Source organism: Sorex fumeus, unplaced genomic scaffold (genome assembly GCF_029834395.1).
Source record: "Sorex fumeus unplaced genomic scaffold, SorFum_2.1 ptg000177l, whole genome shotgun sequence".
NCBI classification, from domain to species: Eukaryota; Metazoa; Chordata; class Mammalia; order Eulipotyphla; family Soricidae; genus Sorex; species Sorex fumeus.
Window position 1 is genome coordinate 1,027,103 of NW_026606234.1, and position 17,441 is coordinate 1,044,543.

General features: G+C 44.2%; 1 protein-coding gene across 1 annotated transcript in view; it reads left to right on the forward strand.

The window, feature by feature from the left end:
- ABCD2 (ATP binding cassette subfamily D member 2) overlaps positions 1 to 17,441 on the forward strand; it is a 54,336-nt gene that overhangs the window by 15,716 nt on the left and 21,179 nt on the right. The window contains exons 5-6 of the mRNA XM_056107817.1: positions 312 to 406; positions 9,745 to 9,890. Coding sequence (XP_055963792.1) covers positions 312 to 406; positions 9,745 to 9,890 — 241 coding nt within the window. The remainder of the gene's footprint in view (positions 1 to 311; positions 407 to 9,744; positions 9,891 to 17,441) is intronic.

Sequence of the window (17,441 nt, forward strand, 5' to 3'; positions counted from 1 at the left end):
CAGTACTGATTTTTCTGCAGAAAGTTTAAGGAAATAAGTAGCTGTAAATAGTAAGACTAGGTCACTGCACTTTACTCTTCTGATACTGGCACTATTGCAATGCTTCAGGTAAAGAGTTTTCACGTAGATGTGTCAGCATGTTCAAATTTGAAATATACTTTGTCTTAAATATAGAAAACAATATTGGTATTTGTTTCTATGACTTGACTATGAATTTTCTTCAGAATGCGTTTATGTGTTACTCTGCACAGCGCCTTCAGTTAATTAGCAGTGTTGAGATAGCTTTTTAAAAGTTATTCCTTAACTTACAGGAAAAGTCATTGATGTGGATCACGGGATTATTTGTGAGAATGTCCCCATCATCACACCGACAGGCGAGATTGTGGCTTCCAGGCTGAACTTCAAGGTGAGTGGAGGATCAGGGGTTTCTGCCTGTTTGTGGCCATCACTGAGCACAGATTGTCTGAGCCCTTACATTGTTGAACACTGGAGCAGGGGCTCACAGACCCTCAGGGTCCCTGTTCCTTCTGTAGGATGCCAGGGCACAGGCGGGATGAGAGGAGGGAGCACGAGAAAAGTCTGCGTAGAAGCAGATTCTTCTCAGAAGGCACCAAGAAACGGTATTCTGCTTTGTTGCCTCGTTGAAAATCACACTGTGTAAAAACCTGCACAGAGTACCTGTGGGGAGCAATAGGACATTTCCTATTTCATATCCAAACATTTTAGGTCTTTTCATCATAGGAATGGCTTTTTAAAAACTTACATTGTAATATATCCACTGAGAAACAAGATTTTTATTAACACATTTCCTTTTGTTAATATTCATTCTCTAACTTTGCATTTTTGATTCTCATATACTTTGGGGGGGGGGGCAATAGCACAGCAGTAGGGCATTTGCCTTGCAAGCCGCCGGCCCGGCTGAGCCGGGTTCGATTCTTCCGCCCCTCTCGGAGAGCCCGGCTAGCTACCAAGAGTATCTCACCCGCACAGCAAAGCCTGGCAAGCTACCCATGACGTATTCTATATGCCAAACACAGTAACAACAAGTCTCACAATGGAGGTGTTACTGGGCCTGCGCGAGCAAATCGATGAACAACGGGAGGACAGTGCTCCAGTGCTGCATACTTTCAGGAAAGCATTATTATAAGATCAGAATCAAATTTGTAATTCTGTTGAGAATGAGTCACTTTAATTCTGTCTTGATTATCAAGAAAACACGACATAAAAACATCTGAGGCCATGATGTAAGCGTTATAAAACTCAAACTACATTTTGGAATTCAAAAAACTAATTGTTTCTGCTAATCCTAAAAGACTATAATGAAGGTTTGAGAGCTTTGCTCAGAGTAAGACATGATTGCGCTTGTTAACGATCTTGCTTGGGTTCATGGTTTTAGCATGAACCGTAGTCTAAGTCTCATTATTAAAGATGCATTTACATGTGAATAAGGTTTGGGCAAGAATGAAAAGCACAGAACAGGGAATTCTGTGTTACTTGCTGCTAGAGAAAGTGTTCCACTCCAGTTTGTTCAGGCTTTGTTTTCCTCTCCATAGACCCAGAGAGTGGCTAACCCACCCAATCTGCCCAATGTTAATAACATACCACAGTTTTAAGCAAACTTGATACAAGACATTTCAAGAGACAATCCTGAAATGTTTCATTTCTTTAATTCTTTATAAGTATAACAAGCAAATTTGAAACAGAACATTTGAAGAGGTCATCCCAAATTTTCATTGTTTATTTCTAATCTCAAATGTAATTATTTATAATTTATGTGGAGTTGTTGGCCAGTTTAGGCTTTATAACATCAATTCTTATTGCCCTATTTATTAGACAATTTATGACTCTGGAATTATCCTACCTACTCACTAAAATATTAGAGGCATACCACACTGTTTCTGTGAACCAACTCACTGGTAGCTCAGTTTATTTTTATAAAAGGATTGTTGGAGTACAAGAAGCTTTGGTTTATCTGGTTACACCCATCAATCTGGTTACACCCATCACAGTGCTCCTGAAGCACTTCCACTTCCATTGTGTTTATCTGTAAACAGTCTTCCCTATGCTCTCCTTCCCACCCAGTTAATCAGCTTTCCCCTTAATCAGACTTTGTTAATTTGTAAGATCAGTTTCCCAGAAATCTATGATTTTATATGTATGAGTGAAATATTGCCTTTCTCCTCTCCTTATGCCTTATGAACAGTTTACTTTAAAGTAATATCCTTTTTGTATAGATACAGGAAGACCGTTAACATTATGCTTTGTAACTTAGGATTTGATTGGCCTTGAATATTATTCACTCCCGGGCATCTGCTTTCTCGACTTAAGCCTCAGTTGCCCTTAGTCCCTAACACCCCAAAAGCAGGGTCCCGACGAGGGACTGAATGGACCCAGGGCAAGCGGTGAGCTACCCTGGCAGCGAAATGGGCCAGGCCAAAGTGCCACGATTCTTAACTATAAGTTAAGAGTTTGATCATAGACAAATGCTGTCATGATCCAAAGGTAATGACAAGACTAGGATCCTGCTAGGGTGGGAAAGACTATCTGGCCTGAGCACCGTAGTCTGAGATCGAGATGGCCCTAGGAGAGCAATTCTATAAGTTTAAGATATTTCTTACTGTATCCATACAAAATGATTTATATTATATTCTTACATGTTTGTCGGACAAGGAGAGGAGAGGCACGCCCATGGAATTCTGCTCTAGGGTGGGTCCTCCTACTGAGGAAGGATCTGTCCTAGGAGCGGTCTTCCCTGAGGCTAAGATTTCTACCCCTATTGATTGTGACCACACCTATGTGTAATTGTTCCCCAATTCCTCATGGAGAGAGGATTTAACTGTACTGTAGGACTGGGCTAGGGGGCAGAAGGAAGAAGCAAGGTTCAGAGAGGATCAGAAGGAAGAGGAGGATGAAGGGGGATGGAGAAGGAGAATGAAGTAGCTGGGGGAGGAAGAATGGGGAGCAGAGAGACAGAAGGAGAAGGGAGCAGAGACAGATGAAGAGAGAATCAGAATAAACTACGACTAATACCTACCAGCCTGGCCCTCATTCCTTCCTCCGCCTGACCATCGCCATCGACCTCTCCGGGGTGGGAGAAGGGTGAGACTACCGAACGCGGGCAGCAGGAGAGATAGAGCCACCGCCGCTGTGTGGGGTGCCGTGCCCCCTCTTTGTGTGAGTTTACACAGGAATCTCATTATTTTTTAAATTTATCTTTTTATTTCCTGTGCCATAGTTGACATAGTTATTCCAGCTTGGAAGTCACTTTACAGTTGTGTCACTGCTGCTTCAGGACACCCCACCCCCCGTGCATAGGGTTCCTTCCACCACAGTTCTTTCCCCCACTCCCTGCCATGAATTTTAAAATAATCCAACAAAAGTACCAAATAAATTGGAGTTCTACAAAGGCACGTTCATATAACATAATTCTAAGCATATTTATAGAGGGAAATGTTCTCAAAATTCTTTGCTTGGACTTTCAGAATTTTAAAAATCATTTGGAGGAGAAAATGAATAAAATTAGTAATTCTTTTTTATTTCTCCTCAGTGCTTACTAAGCATCAGAAAACTTATGCTGGAAAAATTATATGACTGTGGTAAAATCTCCTATCACAGAACTCAGAATCAATGCTAAATTTCTGAGAAATTCTAATAGAGAAAAATTCTACTAAGATATTTTGATCACTTCACTTATCACTTAACTTCCCGTTAGTCGTCGATTTGCTCGAGCGGGCGCCAGTAACGTCTCCATTTGTCCCTGTCGCGTGCTAGTGTAGCCCAATGGCATCTCTTCGCTCCGGGAACATGGAGGGCCTCAAACCGATCGTTCATGACCTTGACAAAGAAGTCTGACCATCTGGTAGGTGGGCGGCCACGCGGTCTCTTGACATCCCGTGGAATCCAATCAGTAACAGCTCTAGTCCAACGGTCGTCTTTAAATCTCATTACGTGACCAGCCCATCTGATTTTCGACACCTTGGCAAATGAGACAGCGTCCCTGATCCTTGATCGTCGACGGATGTCAGAACTCCGGATTCGTTCTCTCATTTGAGTGAAACGTGATATTCCAAGCATAGCTCTTTCTATTCTTCTTTGGGAGACCTGAATGGCGTTCTCATCTTGTTTGCGTAGGGCCCAGGTCTCTGAGGCATATGTTAATGCAGGAAGAACAGTGGAATCAAAGAGATGTGCCCGGAGCCGGAGGTTCTTCGTCCTCTTAGCTATTTCTTCAACGTTCTTGAAGGCGTTCCAAGCCGCTCTCTTCCTCCTGCGCAGCTCGGGTGCCAGGTCATTTGTCATGTTGACCTCTCGACCTAGGTACACATAGCTGTTGCATTCGGAGATGGTCGTTCCATTGAGAGCGAATGGGGCGTCAGGAACAAGGCTATTTCTCATAAACATTGTCTTCGTAAGATTCAGCTGTAGTCCTACCTTTCCACACTCACGGTCAAAGTCGGCCAGCATTTGTGCTGCTTGGCTGATGTTTGGTGTTATTAAAACAATGTCATCAGCAAAGCGGAGGTGGTGTAGTTGCCGACCATCTATCTTCACTCCCATTCCTTCCCATTCCAGTCGTCGCATGATGTTCTCGAGGGTGGCACTGAAGAGTTTTGGTGAAATGGTATCACCCTGCCGCACCCCTCTCTTGACATCAACGATCACTTCTTTGTAGAATGGTGAGATCCTGGTAGTGAATCCGCAATACAGCTCACGGAGGATCCTGATGTATTGGGCTTGAATGCCCTGATTGGCTAGGGCTTCAATGACCGCCTCCGTCTCAACAGAATCAAAGGCCTTCTTTAAATCAATGAACGTTAAGCAGAGCGGCATCTTGAACTCCCGAGAAACCTCAATGAGTTTGGTTATCGTGTGGATATGGTCGATGGTGCTGAATCCTTTGCGGAACCCTGCTTGCTCACATGGTTGTCCTTCATCTAGTGTTCTGCCAATCCTATTCAGGATGACTCGAGTGAACAACTTGTAGATGACAGACAATAGGGAGATTGGGCGATAGTTGCCAATGTCATGGATGTCTCCCTTCTTGACACATCATAAAACACTAAATACCCGTCTTCTGGAATTGTCGTACCATATTTGATAGGGTTCAAATATGGTAACACCTACAAGGGTGATTAGAGGTCACCCCAAAAGCCTCTATACCTCTCGGAAAGACTGGCAAGCTACCGAGAGTATTCCGCCCGCACGGAAGAGCCTGGCAAGCTATCCGCTGTGTATTCGATATGCCAAAACCAGTAACTACAACTGGTCTCATTCACCTGACCCTGAAGGCTTCACCGACATGGCAGCACTGAGAAGGATGAGAAAGGAGAGGCCGACAAAATCTCAAGGCCGACCTAGGCTGCCACAACGAAGGAAGACAAAAATGATCGTCTGTACTTTCAATGCACGTACGCTAGCATCAGATGCATCCATCGAGGACCTGATGGTACAAGCGCGAATGATCAAGTACGACATCATTGGTCTGACCGAGACAAGAAGACACGAATCTCACCATGCCGTTTTCGATACTGGAGAAGAATTGTTCCTCGGAACATGCGATAAAAGAGGTGTTGGAGGCGTCGGTGTCCTTGTCAACACAAACTTGGCCAAGAGCATTGATTCATTCGAATGCCTAACAACCCGAATCGGACGTTTACATTTGAATAGATGTGGCTCACTGCCTGCAGTTTCTATCTTCGTTGTCTACGCACCAACATCTCATTATGATGAAAGAGAAATCGAGAAGTTCTACATGGAGCTAGAGAAGTTCTATAAAGAAGACCACACCTTCTACAAGATCATTGTGGGTGATTTTAATGCCAAGATAGGACCGAGAAGATCAGCTGAAGAACTTCACATCGGAACCCATGGCCTAGAATGGAACGAACAGGGTGAGAGACTGTCTGAGTTCATCATGTCGACCAAGACCATTCATGGTAACTCACAGTTCCAGAAGGCAGAATCTAAACGATGGACATGGGAGTCTCCCGGTGTACGATTCCACAACGAAATAGACCACATTATATTCAATCGACGGTTTTGCCTGACTGATGTCGCTGTTGTCCCAAAATTTCGAACGGGATCGGACCACCGTCTCCTTCGTGCAAAATTCTACTTCACAGAGCGGGGAGAAAGGGCTGCAAAGTTCAAAAAGAGAACTCCCAGAACGACCACCAACTGGGAACTCTTTGGTACTATTGCGGCAACATGGGAAGATGCCATTGTTGACAACATTGACGAGGAATACGATCGACTGGTTCAGCACCTCCATGAATGTGCGAGGAACGCCAAGAGAGAGATAGCCACAAAAAGTCGCCTATCTTCGAAAACTCTTGAGCTAATTCGCCAGCGTGGTTTGGCGCATGCCTCAGGCAACCGCAAGCTAACGTCCGAGCTTGCAAAGCAGTGCAGAGATGCGATCAAGGAAGACCTCAAAGAGAGAAGAGCAGAAGTACTGGTAGATGCGGCAGAAGCCGGGAAAAGTATTCGTAACGCCCGCCTGTCCTTCGCCAACTATAAGACCAAGATGACTGCCCTCCGACGTCCTGATGGATCCATCACATCCTCCAGAACGGCAATGGAGAAGATTATCCATGACTTCTACTCAAATCTCTTCGATAGCCATGTCCACTTGCCGACATACCAAATTCCACAGGATGGGTATGTCGTTCCCAACGTTCTCCCTTCCGAAATCCGACACGCCATTTCGTCAGTAAAGAAGCAAACAGCACCCGGCCCAGACAAGGTCAGACCTGAACACCTGAAGAACCTGCCGTCAGTACTCATCAATACACTGGCTCGGCTCTTCACTCGCTACCTGTCTGAATGCAAGGTTCCATCTCAATGGAAAACCAGCAAGATATTTTGATAGCCTTGTGTTATCGCATATACTTGTTTAAAAAAATTTGGGGTAGTATTATTTATCTACAGAATTAAACTTCTCTAATCCTCTTCTGGTGAAAGAACATAACAAATTATGAAATTCTTTCTACAGTATCCAGAGTTTTCTTTGATCTTTGTTTTGTACTAGCAGGTAGGCAACATTTATGTAAATAGCAAACAGAATTCAAGTGGACAACTAGCTTTTTTGAGTAGTAAACATAATGTACAACATTTATTAGTTGTCAGGACATATATGCTAATGTATGAAGACACCGCAAGCATATGTCGTGTCATAAATTACTGTCATTCCAATAAAATTCAAATAAATATAATGATCCAATTAAACTGAATCGAGGGCCGTATCGCTGAAAACCCAGTAGTGTTTGCGTCTGGCCATGCTTGAATGACGGGACCTGCTGGACTCCAGCTTCCTCCTGCTCCTCCCACCACTGCCCAGAGCTTCTTCCCCACGTCCCACCTGCTGCTGCTTATCTAACCCAGCTCAGCCAGAGTGCCACGTCCCAGGGAGGGCTTTCCCAACAAGCGTCGGAGCCACCCTCGCCCGTCACCTGCCTCGATTGTCACCTGCCTGTGTCCTTGTGTTCCAGGCTCCTGCCCCTGGGGGGCTGTGGGGCAGGACTCTGGTTGGCTGCCACTCTGTCCTGCCGCCAGAAATGGTGCGTTCTGGAAGCATCAGCCTAGAAGTGCCTCAGTTGAGACAGAATGTAGGTCTGGAACATCTGTGCTCCAAAGACACTTGCTAGGTTGATGTCTGCTTCCTTTTCCTTCCTTTCAGGCTCACCCAGTGGTTCTCAGGAGATATTCCTGGCTCCTGGCTCAGGGGTTGTCCTTGGTGGTGCTTGGGGTCCGGGGCAGTGCTGGGGATTGAACCTGGGGCTCCTACAGACAGACACATGCTCCAGCCTTTCATTTCCTCTCTCAGCCCCCCAGTTCCTTTTCTGACCTTCATTCCAACCCTTCTTTTTGTCTTTCCTTTCTTTCCTCCTCCCTCTTGTCTTCTTCCCACCTTCTTTCTCTCAGCAGAAAGGTCTCAGCTCGTGTCATATATGGCAGATGGCAAGGGAGACGCTGATACAGCGAGAGGGTCTGGGGCTTCTCACCTTTGGGCTTTCAGCATCACTAGTTCGGAGTATACAAAGTTACACCTGCCTGTCCTTGATTGCAGCCCCTCATGCCTTCCAGTCGTACCTGTTTTTGATCCCTTCCCATAAATACTGTTTGATCTTAGCAGAAAGCCTTTTGGGGTGAGGAATGGTACAACCAGCAGTGCCTGTGGTGGCTCCCCCTGCTCTGTGCTCAGGGTTACCCCACCAGACGGTGCTCAGGGGACCGTGTGGTGTTTGGGATCTGTCCCAGGCTCCTGCATGCTTGATGTGCCCATAGGCAGCATCTTAAAGATTGCTTTTTCCTTGTCCATCATGAGAAAGACGTGCTGAGTCCATACTAAGATGACTTTCCAGTTCTACTGTCAGTGCCTAAAGTGTAACTATTTAAATGTTCCAGTTCTACTGTCAGACCTAAAGTGTAACTATTTAAATGTAAATTATAAAATTAGTTAAGTGTGCATTACAGATAAGATAGAGGTTTTAAATGCAAACAGTCAATAGGTGCCACAAATGGCTTGTTTTATTGGTTATATGTACTTATATTTTAAAAATTCATCTCTAGGCATCTCCTTGTTTTCCTAACACTTTGATAAACAAAACTTGACCTATCTGTGACTACAGTACAGTTGGAATCAGTTTATCCCTGTGATTGTGGGCTTTCATGATTTCTGTGACATTCCAGACTACTGAAATGTAAAATGATATGACCCAGCTGGCTCTTGGATAACTTTGCTTTGTAGCCAGAGACTCTGAGAAACAAACCAAGCTGTATTCAGATTTAGTGTAAGTGTCAATGTCAGTGTCAATCAAATATTAATATGAATAAAATCGAATAGATTTTAAATACAGCTCTTTATTTCACACATGACTGTTTCTTCCTCTGATTAACAGACCTCAGTTAAAATTCTGAAAAGCAATTGCCAATTTCTAAAAGACCCTCTTGCGGGTCAGGAGTGATGGTACAGCAGGGAGGGTATTTATCTTGTACACAGCAGACCCAGGTTTGATCCCATATGGTCCCCTGAGCTCACTAGGAGCGATCCCCAAGTTCAAAACCAGGAGTAAGCCCTGAGCACTGCAGGGTGTGCCGCCGTCCCAAAGGAAGATCCTCTTACTTTGGAACTAGACTATTGTATGATGTTTCTGCCTTAGAGCTAAAATCCAGAAACCAGATTTAATGGTCTCAAGCCTATTGTATTTTTGCTTGATGCACTGCCCACCATAGGTTACTATGCTTTTGAAAATTTTTTTTTTTTGAAAAATTCCCCACTCTATTTATTTATTTATTTGCTTTTTGGGTCACACCCGGCAATGCTCAGGGATTACTCCTGGCTCTGCACTCAGGAATTACCCCTGGCAGTGTTCGGGGGGACCATATGGGATGCTGGGAATCGAACCCGGGTTGGCCACATGCAAGGCAAACGCCCTACCCACTGTGCTATCGCTCCAGCGCCCGAAAATTTTTAATATATACATCATAACATTTAAAACACTTTCCTCGGGCTGGAGAGATAGTACAGTGGGTAAGGCATTGCTTTTATGTGGCTGACCCGGGTTCAATCCCAGCATCCCAATCCCATCTACATTTCTGAGCACAGAGCCAGGGAACCCCTGAGCATTGTCAGGTGTGCTCCAGAAACCAAAAAAGAATTTTGTAATTAAAAAAAAAAAAACAATAAAACGCCTTCCCAAGAAATCACATTGTGGTATGTAACCTATTTCTTACCGCATATAGGTAGAAGAAGGGATGCACCTTTTGATAACTGGACCAAATGGCTGTGGGAAGAGCTCTCTCTTCCGAATTTTGAGTGGACTCTGGCCGGTATATGAAGGAGTCCTCTACAAACCACCTCCTCAGCACATGTTCTATATTCCTCAAAGGTAGGCAATTTTCTCATGTCACAGAATGTCATAACTTAGTAGTAGTAGGTGGGTGGGGAATGCAGTTATCTTGAGAGTTTTTACTACTGCTTTGATTATAATTGGCTGAACAGAGGCCCACTTCTGCTCTCGTTCACATCTGTCTCCATGGAATGAATTCTCCAGAACTGCAGATGGTGTGCTCAGGGACTTGCTCTAGCCCAGAGAACAATTAGAAAGCAGATGATCTCTTCTATAGGAAAAACAATTCTATTCTTGGATTTCATCCTATTCTCTCCACCAAGATGTATGGAATCATATGTTCTAAAATTGTTCCCTGTGTTATCAGAGTTATTGTATAATAGTCTTTATTATCAAATTTTGGTTATAGTTATGCAGATGGAATCTGAAAGATATATACATGTTTATTTGTTAATACCTACAGTGGTAGAAAGAACATACCTGAAGCACTGTCTATAAAAAGCACTATCTTCCCGTTGTTCATCAATTTGCTTGAGCGGACACCAGTAACATCTCACAACAAATTGTGAGACTTGTTACTGGTTTTGGCATATCGAATATGTCACGGGTAGCTTGCCAGCCTTTGGTGTGCGGGCGAGATACTCTTGGTAGCTCGCCGGGCTCTCCAAGAGAGGCGGAGGAATCGAACTCTGGTTGGCCATGTTGGCTGCGTGCAAGGCAAATGCCCTACCCACTGTGCTGTCGCTCCAGCCCTAAAGCAGAGGAAGTGAAAACAGTTTGGGTTTTTAGGAACAAAATGTTGGACAACAGATACCTCACAGACAGTTGCGTTTATCACAAAATAGGTAGCATATTGTGACACCTGAGTAATTGTTTCTATCTCAAAATCCATTGGGAAACATGTATCTGAATCTGAATCACACTGTCAGCATATAATTTTCAGATATCGATGCAAAAGTAGATTAATTTTAACTTAAGTCATTTTTGATATAAAGTCAGAATTGATTTAAGTCATCACTGTGATCCCATTGTTCATCGATTTCCTCGAGCGGGCACCAGTAATGTCTCCATTCGTCCAGCCCTGAGATTTTAGCAGCCTCTCCTTACTCGTCTTTCCCAACGCTGCCATATTAGAGGCTCTTTCAGGGTCAGCGGAATGAGACCCATTATTGTTACTGTTTTTGGCATATCGGATACGCCATGGGGAGCTTGCCAGGCTCTGCCTATGCAGGAGGGATACTCTCGGTAGCTTGCTGTGCTCTCCGAGAGTCCCTCTATGATTTGTTGGCTACTGTCTGAACCTCATCAAATATGGTGTGGGTAATTATGGAAAATAGATAGGGAGTGTCTTAAGATGTGTCCAGTAATATGTTCACTCACACGTGAGGCTCAGCCTGAGTGTGTGGAAAGAGGCCTGGAGCGGGGCAGTGATTGGGTAGTGGAGGTCAGCACCAGGGCTGGGTCCCTTGGGACGGGGAGGGCTCTCACCCGCCCCCCTCTGGGACTCCCTGAGTGAAAACAGCCTGGCGCAGAAAACAGCCTGGTGGCATGGTTATGGGGGCCTCATTTTATGCTCCCTTTAAGTCATAGGACCTAAAATCAGGAGGGGAAAGTCTGTTCTAGAATTCTAATCTCATCTCTAAATGCAAATGAAAGTACATGCATAAATATAATTTTGTACGTGATTTTAGCTAGCTCAGATTTCTTGTAGTTCGTAAACGTAACTGCTCAGGATCGAACAGCCAGCCATTTCCAGAGTATAGAAAGAACACGACGCAGCAGAATCATCTCTCAGGCAAGGAGAAAGATTCTGCCAGACACAAAAACAGGAGGAATTCATCCCCACTAGTCCCATACCCCTGGGTGAGGGTTAGCGGTCAGCACCTGCCTCAGACTGCACCCCTAACTCTGCCCGACATCGTCACATGTGCTCTCTGCCTGTCTGTCCCTGGCACCATCACGTGTGTGAGCACTGCAGCCTGTTGGGCAATAACTCCACCCACCCCAGTAAGATCAGCAACAGAAAGGGGAAATAAGTGAAAGTTCGATTTCTTCAAATTGAATCAAAAGTATACTGGTTGATAATATGAAACATGAAAACGTATGACATACTCACAAAGGCAAAAATATAGGCAAGATCATAATATCCTAACACTGTAATACAGTATTGTAGTAATCATTTAGTTATCAGTATAAGGTTAAAGAAAATGTATTTAAAATAATGCTTAGTGGCCTGGTATATAGCACTGTAGCACTGTCCTCCTGGTGTTCATCAATTTGCTTGAGCAGGCCTAGTAACGTCTTTATCATGAGACTTGTTGTTACTGTGTTTGGCATATTGAATACGTCACGGAGATCTTGCCAGGCTCTGCCATGCGGGCGAGATACGCTCGGTAGCTTGCCGGACTCTCCGAGAGGGGCGGAGGAATCGAATCTGGGTCGACCATATTGGCTGCGTGCAAGGCAAACACCCTACCTGCTGAGCGATAGCATAGCGGTAGGGTGTTTGCCTTGCGTGCAGCCGGCTCGGCCGACCCAGGTTCGATTCCTCCGCCCCTCTCAGAGAGCCCGGCAAGCTACCGAGAGTATCTCGCCCACACGCCAAAGCTTGGCAAGCTACCCGTGATGTATTCGATACGCCAAACACAGTAACAACAAGTCTCATGCAATAGCTTGCATAACTTTAATAAGTTAACAAGTACACAGTACAAAAAGAGATGAATTGTAGCATAGACACAAAACAAGAGCATAAGGGTAAGAGTTTTCATAGACAAAGCTCAGTTTATTAGCATAACAAAGACTGTCATATCTATGATGCTTGTACGTAAGTTTCATGGGACCCACAAAACAAAGACCCACAGTAGATTCACAGTAGATTAAAGAAAGGGATCACAGGAAACCACCAGTTCACAAAGCACATTGGGGGCTCCTTCAGGGTCAGGGGAATGAGGAACATCGTTGTCACTGTTTTCAGCATATCGAGTACGCCACGGGCGGCTTGCCTGGCTCTCCCATGCAGGCAGGATACTCTGAGTAGCTTTCCGGGCTCTCTGAGAGGGATGGAGGCACAAAAAGTAAAAAGATAAATCTTGGAAAAAATGAAAACGGAAACACAATATACCAATACCTGTTGCAACAGATCTGAGTTTGTAACAATAAACACCTATATCAGGAGAGAAGAAAGCATCTCAGATAAACTTGACACTCAAGGAACTGGAAAAAGAAGAGCAGGGAAGCCCAAAGAGATGAGAAGGAAGGAAATCGTAAAGAATAAAGGAGAAAAGGGATATGGAGACCGAAGACCAGCACAATTAAGAGCTGGTTATTTGTAAAGGTGAACAGTGTTGATAAGACGTTAGCTAGACTAAGGGGGGGAGGAGATTAACTTCTGCAAGTATGAGAGTTTGTCTCTGGGTTCTCTCTTCTCTTCCATTGGTTCTAGATGTATCTGTAGTGTAGTGCCATACAGTTTTTATTACTATAGCTTTATCGTATAATTTAAGGTAAAAATACAATACCTCCCATCTATCTATTTATTTGGGGGCTTCACCTGCCAGGGGCTATTCCTGCTCTGTGCTCAGGAGTGACCCTTGGTACTCAGGAGACTATGGTGCTAGGGATCGAACTTGGGTCAGCTACATGCAGGTAAGCACCTTCTCCCATACGATCTCTGCAGCCCCAATACTTCCCATCTTTTTTCTCAAATGTGCTTTGTATATTCTTGGAGTTTTATGATTCAGTATAAATTTGAGTACAGTTTGTTCTGAGTCTTTTAGGAATATCACTGAAATTATGTTGGGAATTGCACTGAATCTGTCTCATGCTTGAGTCAGATGGTCGTGTTGGCGACATTGATTCTTCCTGTCCCTACACAGAGACAACTTCTGCATTTCCCAGAAATGGAAATAGTGGGAAATGCTTTTCAATAGTGAATTAGAGTTTTCAGTATATTAAAGTCTTTCACACCTTTTGTTAACTTGATTTCTGGGTATTTGGTGTTTTGGGACACTTTTATTGTATTTTTTGGACACAATTTACTTTTTTTTGGACACTATTTTAAATAAAATAGTCCTTCTATTTCTTCTAGATCATGATTTGGTATATGTAACCAATGTAATGATTTTCAGTCACAAGAAATAAAAAATCCTGGCACCTGTCACCACAGGCACAGAATAGGAGGGCATTATGCTGAGTGAGATAAACCAGAGAAAGACAGGACTGTTTGCTTTTACAGAGTAGTTCCAGCAACTGCTCATTTATCTAATGTCAGTTCAGTAAAACACTTTTTTTTTTTTGCTTTTTGCATCACACCCAGTGATGCTCGGGGTTACTCCTGGCTCTGCACTCAGAAATTACTCCTGACAGTTCTCAGGGGGCCATGCCGGGGATTGAACCCGGGTCAGGGCCACGTGCAAGGCAAATGCCCTACCCACTCTACTATCACTCCAGCCCTAAAACACTTTTAAAGGGGGGAAAGAGCCCAACCCACACTGAACAAATCAGTGTTACTTAGGACCTGCTTCCATTCTACATTATTTTGCTTAAAGTTGAAGTTTCTAAGAACCTATCAATGATGTTCAGTGAGGACTTGCTAGATATGGAATCCTTACGAGCCAAACAAAAGAGAGTGATGATGTTTTCCAGGGACTGTGTGCAGGAGAGATGGGAGACATGGTCAGAGTACAGACTTGCAGCCAGGAGGGGAGGGAGAGGGTGCCTGAAGTCCATGTGGTATTCTAGGTAGCAGTAGGGGCTGCGCCCTTCACTTCTGTGAGGTGATGGTGAGCTGAGCTGATGCCAGAGGTCATCATTTGGCCTAAGATCAGTGGATAGGTCAATACCCTGTGTACCGTAAACTCTCTCTTAGCTTTAGCAGTATAGTTGGGAAAAGAAAATACCGTTGGCACTGCAGTGAGTGCCTTAGAGGGTAATATTTGTTACGTGGTTTCACCATATTTTTTTTAAACTGGGGGAAAGACAAAACATGCTTGTCCTCAAAAAGGCCTGTGATTTTGAAACAAACATAAGTCAGTAGGAAATGCTTTCTAAGTTATGAAACTGACGATTGCCTAAGAAAAGATTCAGCTGCAACTTGCTTAAGGATAGAAATTAAAATTAGAAGTCAGGGGGTGGGGTGATGCTTGGGCAACACTTGGTGGTACTCAGGGGTTATTCCTGGCTCTGCGCTTGGGAGTGAACCTTGGCAGCCCTCAGGGTCCTGTCTGCGGTGCCAGAGATCAAGCTGGGGTCAGTTGCATGCAAGCAAGCACCTGACCTTCTGTGCTAGCTCTTGGCCTAGAAGTCAGTTTTGAAGAACTAAAAGTGTTTTTTAAATAATCGCTGTCAAAAGTCATGTTACAATTGCTTCTAAAAAGCATGGACATTTGTTTAAAATCTTAAAGGGCAATATCTGTATTATCAAAAAGGATATAACTTATGTAAATGTGTCTACAGAGTAAGAGACTGAGTATCAGCTTCATTATGCAGTCTTTCTCGGATCTTTTCAAGGATAATTTTATACGCTGTAACAGGGTTTTCTGATTTAAAGGAAAGCAACTTGAACTTGATTCAGTGTATGATGCAGTGACATGAAGGCTGCTTCTTTGGATAACTTCTTCAGTATTATCAAATACTCTGTTATACTAGTTTATAGCAAGAGTATTAGTTAAGGGACTGGAGAGGTGGTATAGTGTGTAGGGTGCTTGCCTTGCACGTGGCTGACCCAGGTTTGATTCCTGGCATCCCATATGATCCCCCCAGTCCGCCAGGAGTGATTCCTGGGTGCAGAGCCAAGAGTAAGTCCTGAGCACCACTGGGTGTGGCTCAAAAACAGAAAAGAAAGACTCAGTTGAATACCAACATCACAGAAAAAGAAGCCTGCATATTCAATCTAGAGTTGAGTCTTGTGTACCTAGAGAATAAAGATGCAAACAGACCTTCTTAATAATGCGCCTGTTTTTCAGTTTTGTGACTGAAACACTTCTTGGTGGAAAGGTGGGTCTGTTCATGCAGAGGTCAGGCCTTTTGGCCTTGTGTCCTTCTGATAGAGCGGTCGTCTAGGGGGCCGGGGAGAGCCTGTCTTTCATGCCGCCTCCCCGAGTTCATCCCCGGGTCCTGTATGGTTCCCTAGGCACCACGAGGAGTGACTTCTGAGTGTAGAGCCAGGAGTGGGTCCTGAATATTACCAGTATGGCCTAAAGAACAAAAAATAAAAAAATAAAGAAAAAGAGAGTGGGTGTCCGATAACACCATAAGGCTCGAAAGGAAAAAGTAGTATGTTCTAAGTTGCACATTTTTAAACACTTTGGCTGAGAATGCTTCTAGGGCTCAGTTTTCAAGTTGGGAAATGTGAATTCCTGGGAAACTAAGAAATATTGCTAAGATTTCCCCAGTTAATATCTTGTAATATTTCAGCAGTGCTAGTAATGAGAAGCAGATAAGAGAAAATCTAGATCTTAGTTTGCGGCGGTACATAAGAATTGTGCTGGATAAATTTATTTCAGACAGCTCCCTCCCATTCCATTTCCATTGATGGCTGGAAGTGACAACCGCAGGAACATTTGATCAGTTTTTGTAAAGTGTTTCTCTAAAATATAAACCAGCTGATTTGAGCCTATAGCTGGGGAGGGGGCGTAAATGATGACTTCTGCTCAGACTGTTCTTTGAGAAATTCTCTGAGTGTTTAGTTAAGGTAGGTTGAATTCCTGAACAGCATGCCCATACTTTTTAAATTCTGCTGGAATCTCCGGGTTCTGCCACATGGCAGCTGTCCCTCAGAATTTGTTTGTCCCCAAGCCAGGGACTTCTTTCCACTGCACCCAGAAGTGCTGCTTCATCAGGGAAGGATCTATGAGTCAGACTTCAAAATTAAGGGCAAGACAAAAAAAAGAAAGTTCCTTTCCTGCAGTAATGATTTCTGAGGTATGACTAGTTGTGGAGGAAATTTAATGTAGATATCTTTACTTACGATCTTTTGTATGAACAGTCTGTTGCTTGTGTTCCGCCTACGTGTGCTGACTGTGGGCTCGAAAGGTAGTGTAGGCCAGGCTCTCACGGTGCATGTGGGCAACCCGAGTGCCATCCCGGCACCACAGATGGTCCTGTGAGAACCCCAGGACTAATTCCTGGTGTTCTCATTAAAAGAGTGCATGACATGGAATCTTCTCTTTTAGAAAAGAGTTCCTTGAATCTGTGCTTGCTTTTGTAGCGTTTCTGCTTTGGCCATCACTGTTGGAGTCCAGGTGCTTTGACAACCGTGCTGCTCGAAATGGGTTTTCACAGTGAGATTCTTGTATCCAACATGAGTTCTGGAGCATTGAGCTCCAGCTGAGATCCTGTGAGTTTCCTTTGGAATAGGGAGAGGGTCAGAGCGAAAGTGTCTGTGGCAGTTACTGTCCCCTCTGATTATCCCACACATGGTGTGATGGCATGTTTCTCCTTCCTGTGTGGCAGCCCCTCACGTCTCTAGTTTAACAGATGAGAAAACTCAGGAAGTTCGGAGTCATCAGTCAGTGGGTGTGGGACAAATGTGCAACCTCAGGAGTGTCCAACTCTAAAATCACCTTCTGTTCCCTCCTGCAGGAGGGGTGT